General features: G+C 31.5%; 1 protein-coding gene across 1 annotated transcript; it reads right to left on the reverse strand.

Annotated features, from left to right (window-relative positions):
• Nucleotides 1-3963: 3963 nt before the first annotated feature.
• On the reverse strand, nt 3964-7766 carry LOC145131209 (uncharacterized). Its single transcript, XM_079065933.1, has 2 exons — nt 6198-7766; nt 3964-5421 (listed from the first exon to the last, which is right to left on the reverse strand). The coding sequence occupies exons 1-2, from the start codon at nt 7764-7766 to the stop codon at nt 3964-3966; spliced, it is 3027 nt and encodes a 1008-aa protein (XP_078922059.1).
• Between the last annotated feature and the right edge of the window lie 299 nt (nt 7767-8065).

Genomic DNA, 8065 nt, shown 5'->3' on the forward strand with positions numbered 1-8065 from the left:
CTAAACTTGGTTTAACAAATTTTTCTGTTTTTTTAAGACTTTTCGTATTTTTTTCCTTTTTTTTAAGTTTTTATATTTTTATATTTTTATGATATTGTTCATATTATATATATATATTATTTAGTTTCGTCTTTATACACCATTTTATATTAATATATTTTACACATTTCGTATTATTTTTTAATTTTTTCGTATTTATAATTTGTTCATTTTTTCGTTTTATTTTTCATGAATTTGATAACTTTTTCTTAACCTTTTTCAAAAAGTATAAAATGTATTAACATGTTAGAGTATATTACAATTTTGGTGTTTCCATTATTTTGGTTTTCTTGACCTTTATTTTTATAATTTTTTCATAATTTTTTCGTATTTATGAGTTTTATTATAAAATTTTTAGCTTTTTTTTTCTTCTTATTTTAATGATTATAAATCGTAAATATCACACATTTAAACATCAATTCTCAATAAAGAAGTTGTTTTTTTTCATAACATAAATATAATAGCACTAAATAACAAAAAAATATAAATAAAAGAAGTTTGGCCGAAATTAAAAATATAAATATAACTTTTTACTTACTTGAATAAAAATAAAAAAAATTACAAAAACAAAAGTTACCAAAATAAATAGAAAACCAAAAAAAATGAAGCACCAAACTTATAATATATTGTAATATATTGATACATTTTACATTTTTTGAAAAAGGTCAAGAACAAATTATCAAATTCATGAAAAATAAAACGAAAAAATTAAAAAAGTTTTAAAAATATGAAAAAATTAAAAAATAATTCGAAAATAATTACAAAAAATTGAAAAAAAAATGAAAAGTGTAAAATATATGAACATAAATTAGTATACAAAAAACGAAAATAAATAATATATATATATATATATATATATATATATATATATATATATATATATATATATATAGAGAGAGAGAGAGAGAGAGAGAGATAATATAATATAATATAATATAATATAAAAATACGACAAACGTAAAAAAATGAAAAAACGAAAATTATTAAGAAAATTAAAAAAATTTATAAATCCAAGTTTAGTTTTGAGTAAAAAATAAAAAATAAATGAAATAAAGAAACTAAAAAACATAAAACCGACTTTTGGACATGTCGTGTAATTTTTTGCAAATTACAGGGATTAAATTTAAACTTTAAACCCAATTTTATGACTGATTTTGCAAAAAATATAACAGAATTAACCATGAAACCTGTTAAATGGACTAGAGTAATAACTCTACGTCCCATTTGTGGCTAAAATGATAACTCTATGTCCCATTTTAATACTTAATTTATGTTTATTTGATTCTGATAAATTTGACCAAATTGCATATGGTTTGTGTGAGTTTTCTTAATTCAATTGTACTTTGTTAATTGAAACATGTTACAACTTAATATCATACAATTGCTAAACCATTTGGTCATTACAAACTTTACAAGTAAAAATTATTGATAAACCATCACTATAACATTCTATTTTAATTATTTTACTATTACTACTTTATATTTTAAAAATATATATGTCGATAGTAGCGAAAGTTATTTTGTATTAAGTTGACATGCTATAATTCGGTAAAATTATTTGTGAATTTTTTTTCCAGCACGAATAGCCCCTCAAATTTTAGATCACAGTGAACATTTTTCGAGAATTTTTCTGATGTATTGTAAATTACCTTCAAGTGCAACCCATAATATTTTTTTTGAGCGTTCGATTCTGAATTTACTAGGCTCACAACCGACGAAATTCTTAAATCCGCCATTGGTTGGATGAAAATATATTGATTTTTTTTAGTTCAGAAAATTTTATATAGAACTTTCCGGAAATATAATGATTTTAATATATTAAAAAAATTAATGATCTTTTTGAAAATTAAATAAAAGTATATTGGAATTTTTTAAAGGTTGTCCATATTATAATAACAATTTATTTTTCGTTGAAGTTTTAAATTACAAAACATATCATTCTATGATTGAGACATTCTTTTTTTAAATCTCTAAAAAAAACAATTATAAACATTCTAGTTATGTATAATATTTAATGCTTAGAATTATTCTTTCAAAATAAAAAATATGATACAAATATAAGTTATTGTTTACGTTGTTAATTTTTTTTTATAATAACATGATTAATGCCATAAAAGTCCTATAATTTACAACGATAATTTTTTTTTATTTACCCTAGCATTTTTTTGTCTTAATTCTTGGTAAACACTTCATTAAATGAGCGTTGACTAATTACTAACATGTAAACCCTTTTTTCAGTTATACCATTTCACTTGAGTATCTTTGTCTTGAACTATCAAACACACATGTACATATATGAACTTTTGAAGAATGTCACACCCGGTATTTTAGATTGTAATTGTCATGGGAGAAGTATACAATCAACAAGAGTAATAGAAATAAAACAAACGAAATTGAAATATATATATGTAATATACAAGAATCAGTTTACAGAAAACATACTTGAAGATTTATGTTTACAACAGAAACACAAAACGAAAGTATGTAGATTGAGGCCTGCAAATTGCAGTGTCCTAAGACAGAAATTTCCCTGGTAGGGATCTGTCTAGAGGATACAACAATCAATCCAAGAAGTACTCTTGAATCTGTCGAAATTTCTATGTCCCCTTCATCTTCAGGAAGAACGAATTTTGAAGAGAATTTGTGGTGATTGTTTCTGTAACCCCTCACAAATGACAGAAATCATGTATTTATAGGTATTGATTATGATACTTAAAAACTGTCAAAACCGAAAATAACTTCCAAATACCTGTCATTCAGTGATTACGAATTTAATGAAAATAAAGAATAAAAATTAATTTCGTAATTAAAAATTATTTAATTAATCAGGAAGACCCCAAGAGCCCCAAGGCCCAAGGCCCATCTTTTGACCATTAAATATTCTCTTGATATTAGCCTATTTTGAGTCCAATTAGGCTAATCCAACACCACAACCCAAACCCAATATGCTTAACCCATTACTTGACCCATTTAATTAAATGAGTGGGACAAGACATATAAGGTGGGAGAAGGTTTTCTCTTCCACCAATGTGGGATAAGTCCCACATTGTTAAGCAAAGTTCTAACAATACCCCACATTTTCTATTCAAACTCCAAGAATAAGTGAACTTTGATATTCAAATAAGAGAAGTAAGATATGACATGCATCTGAATAGGTGTTGTAAAACTTGAACCTTTCATAGTGAGTAGTACTTGGATCTACTTTGTGGGTAGTGAACTAGATTCTTGAACTAACCACTTTTTATAGTAGAATAATACAAGAAGTATCACACATATCATATCTAAGCATAGATCATTTCTTACCGTTGTGTTCATTTCGGTCATGAACGATCCTTTCTTCATGAGACTTTTAGAGAGCTTAGCCATATCAGCTCCCAAAGATGCGACCTCACATCCATCTCACATAGGTAATACTAATCTGGAATAATCCGTACTTACTCCACTATAAAAGCTATCAGCATTATTAAGAATAAAGAATTCATCCCTATATCATCAACGGAAAAACACAAATTAAATATCATAGGAGTGAGCATACCTTTGTGTTAGTGCTTCTTTGAGTCTTCCCCAACTAGTTGTCCTATTGAACCTAGACCATGGGATCTCCAATGTTGCTAGGTTAGGTTTCCGCCAGGTGGTGACTCATTGTGTTGGCTTTAAGCCCATTCCCCTCGATGTGAAGAGAACTTGCTCTCTACTAAGGCCTTTTGTCAAGGGATCAGCTATATTTTCCTTTGACTTTATGTAACTAATGGAAATGATTCCATTCTTCAGCAAGTCTCTTATTGTAATATGTCTGCGCCTAATGTGTCTCGACTTGCCATTGTATATCTGACTTTGTGCTCTAGTAAGAGCAGCCATACTATCACAATGTATGCCAATGGCAGTAACAGGTTGAGGCCACAGAGGAATACCTTCTAGGAAGCTTTAAAGCCATTCTGCTTCTTCAGCAGCTTTGTCTAAAGCAACAAACTCTGCTTCCATTGTAGAACGAGTATTCACAGTTTGCTTAGATGATTTCCAAGAGATAGCAGCTCCACCAAGAGTGAACACATATCCACTTGTGGATTTTGCCTCTGAGGTATTGGAAATCCAACTTGCATCACAATACCCTTCAAGAACAGGAGGATATCTCGTGTAATGCAATCCATAATTCATTGTATGCTTTAAATATATAAGCACTCTCACTAATGCATACCAATGATCTTTCCCAGGATTGTGGGAGTAGCGGCTCAATCTACTTACACTATAAGCCAAGTCCGGTCGAGTACAATTCATAATATACATTAAGCTACCAAGAACTTGAGTATATTCTAACTGAGCTACACTATCACCTTTATTCTTCTTAAGATGACTTGAAGGATCAAAAGGGGTGACTACCGGCTTGTCATCATAGTGTCCAAACTTCTTAAGTACACTTTCAATATAATGGGACTGAGTAAGAGTATAACCATCTGATCTTCTTTGAACTCTTACACCAATGATCACATCTACTACTCCCAAGTCTTTCATGGAAAAAGAGGAGTGTAGCATTTTCTTGGTTTGATTGATCACATCCAAATTAGTACCCATTATAAGCATATCATCCACATACAAGCATATGATAACACAAGCATTCTTGTATTGTTTGACATAAACACATTTATCACATTCATTAATTCTAAATCCATTAGAGAGTAATGTGTTGTCAAACTTCTCATGCCATTGCTTTGGAGCCTGTTTTAGTCCATAAAGTGATCTAACTAACTTACAAACTTTGCTTTCTTGACCCTTAACCACAAACCCTTCAGGTTGGTTCATATATATCTCTTCATTTAATTCACCATACAAGAAGGCAGTTTTCACACCCATTTGGTGTATTTCCAAATTGTGAATGGCTGCAATTGCTACTAATGTGCGAATTGATGTAATTCTTGTAACAGGTGAATAAGTGTCAAAGAAGTCTTGACCTTCTTTTTGACGATACCCTTTAGCTACTAAACGAGCTTTGTACTTCTCAATGGTACCATCAGGTCTAAACTTCTTCTTGAAAATCCATTTGTGCCCAATTGGTTTTTGCCCAGGTGGCAAATCTACCAATTTCCAAGTGTTATTCTGCACAATGGAATCGATCTCACTTTTGATTGCCTCTTTCCAAAAGGGAGCTTCAGAAGAATCCATAGCATCCTTATAAGTTTGTGGTTCTTTATTCACTACATAGGTCATGTAATCAGGTCCAAAATCTTTGGCAATTTTGCCCCGTTTGCTTCTTCTGGGTTCTAAGTTCTCTTCTTGAACCTTAGAAGAACTCTCTTCATTTGATTGTAAACTTCTGTCTGGAATGGTATCATTTAGTCCATTATCTAGAGGTCTTTTCCTAGAGTAGGTAACCTCTTTCCCTTTATCCTTAAAAGGAAAAATATTTTCAAAGAATTCAGCCTATGCTGATTCCATGATGGTTTGGTTATGGATATCATCAACATGTGATTTAAACACAAGAAACCTATAGGCTGCACTATTCATGGCAGGGCCAAGATAGATGCAATCTATGGTTTTTGGTCCAAGTTTAGTCCTCTTAGGAAGAGGTACTTGTACCTTAGCAAGACAACCCACACTTTCATCCTTTTATAAGAGGGTAACCTCCCTTTCCACTGATGATAGGGTGATTTATCACTCTTTTTATGAGGAATTCTATTAAGAATTGAGTTTGCTGCAAGACATGCTTCTCCCCACAGATTATGTGGTGCTCCAGAAGTAATTAACATTGAATTAATCATGTTTTTCAATGTTCTGTTCTTCCTTTCTGCCACTCCATTTTGCTGAGGAGTATATGGAGCAGTTGTTTGATGTATAATACCATTTAAGGAACAAAATTCAGCAAAGTCTTTGGATTCATATTCTCCTCCTCGATCCGACCTTAGAATTTTGATCTTTTTGTCAAGTTGATTTTCAACTTCAGCCTTGTAATTCTTAAAATAATTCAAGGCTTCATCTTTGGTATTTAACAAATAAATATAACAATACTTGCTGCAATCATCAATAAAAGATATGTAATAATTCTTTCCTCCTCTTGTAGGTGTTGCTCTAAAATCACATAAATCAGAGTGGATTAAGCCAAGTATTTCATTAGATTTTTCAACTGATTTATGAGGATGTTGTGAAAATTTAGATTCTACACAAACCTCACATTTTCTGTTTTTATCTAATGTACATTTTGGTAACATGCCAAGTTTTGCCATTCTTTGAATAGAACGAAAATTGACATGTCCCAAACGAGAATGCCACAAAATTGAAGGATCATGCATATACATAGAAGAGGGGCTAGTAGTGCCTATTATTGCATTAGCATTAGCATTGGTTACATCATTGTTTGGTGTTTCAACACCATAGTACAAAGGTAAGACACTGACTTTGAAGAGACCCTCACTAAGGTATCCTTTTCCAACATACGCCCCACCCTTGGTGAGAACAAACTTATCAGACTCAAATACAAGTTTGAAACCTTTGTTACTAAGAATAGGACCAAAAATCAAATTCTTAGTAATTTCAGGAACATGCAAAACATCACTTAAAATGAGTTCTTTTTCAGAAGTCAGTTGCAGCTTCACTTTTCCCTTTCCTTCAACTTTTGCAGTAGAGCCATTCCCCATAAACATTGGTTCAGAATCCGAGACTTTATGGTATGTAGAAAACATAGTTCGGGAGTTGCAAATGTGCCTTGTGGCTCCAGTATCAATCCACCAATCCACACAATTGCCAACCATGTTGGTTTGAATCACAGCAACAAACTGATTTGGTGATTCAACCATGTTGGCTTGACCAGAATTTCCTCCACCAGAATTACCACCATTGTTTCCATTGTTTCCTCTATTGTTTCCTCCTCGACCCCTCCTGAATCTGCAATCTTTGGCCTTGTGTCCAATTTTGCCACAAACATAGCATGGACCAGAATTCTTCTTGAAATTCTTCTTGTTAGGGCCATGATTTTTGCCATCTTTGGAAGAGTTTTTGGAGCCTTGCTTCCCTTTCTTGTTGTTGTGTTTTGTCTTTGAAGTACTTACTTCTCCAACAAAGTTTGCACTTGGTTCCAAGGAATTTGCATCTGCCTTCTCATTCAATCTGTTATCTTCTTCCACACGAATTCTCAACACAAGTTGCTCAAAACTCATGTCATCAGTTAAGTGTTTAAGATATAATTTGAAATTCTTCCAAGAAGGAGGAAGTTTTTCAATGATTGAACCAACAAGAAAGTTAGAGTTTATACCCATACCTTCAACTTCAAGATCATGTGCAATGACTTGAATTTCCTCCACTTGTTTGAGGACAGATTTGGTATCCACCATCTTGAAATTCATGAACTTTCCAATCACGAATTTCTTGGAACATGCCACTTCTGTTTTATATTTCTTTTCCAGTGATTCCCATATCTCTCTTGCAGTAGTGATGGTAGAGTATATATCATAGAGGGAATCATCCAGGGCATTTAGAATATAATTTATGCAATTATATTCATTTGTGTTCCAAGTTTCCACAGCCCTTTGGTGTTCTGCCAATTGGGCTGCAGTGGGTGGTGTTACTCCTTCTGCAGTAGTTGTCCCAGTGGGAGGAAAGGGAGAATCATCAGTGAGAACATTGGAAACATGAAGAGTTGTTAGATAAAACAACATCTTTTGTTGCCATCTCCGAAAATCTGAGCCTTTGAATTTCTCAGGCTTTTCCACATGTGTTTTGATGATGGAATTTTGATCCATTTTTCACTCTTTGATTTCTGTCTTAGATTGTTATGGGAGAAGTATATAATCAACAAGAGTAATAGAAATAAAACAAACGAAATTGAAATATATATATATAAATATATATATATATATATATATATATATATATATATATATATATATATATATATATATATATATATGTAATATACAAGAATCAGTTTACAGAAAACATACTTGAAGATTTATGTTTACAACAGAAACACAAAACGAAAGTATGTAGATTGAGGCCTGCAAATTGCAGTGTCCTAAGACAGAAATTTCCCTGGTAGGGA

Source organism: Lactuca virosa, chromosome 8, assembly GCF_052849685.1.
Source record: "Lactuca virosa cultivar CGN04683 chromosome 8, Lactuca_virosa_CGN04683_v6, whole genome shotgun sequence".
In the NCBI taxonomy this organism is placed as follows: Eukaryota; Viridiplantae; Streptophyta; class Magnoliopsida; order Asterales; family Asteraceae; genus Lactuca; species Lactuca virosa.

Coding starts and splice junctions, on each gene's coding strand:
- LOC145131209 (XM_079065933.1), bottom strand. CDS start 7,766: ATGGATCAAAATTCCATCATCAAAACACATGTGGAAAAGCCTGAGAAA. Junction 5,422..6,197: donor ATAAAAACAGAAAATGTGAG/GTTTGTGTAGAA, acceptor TTTCCTTTTAAG/GATAAAGGGAAAGAGGTTAC.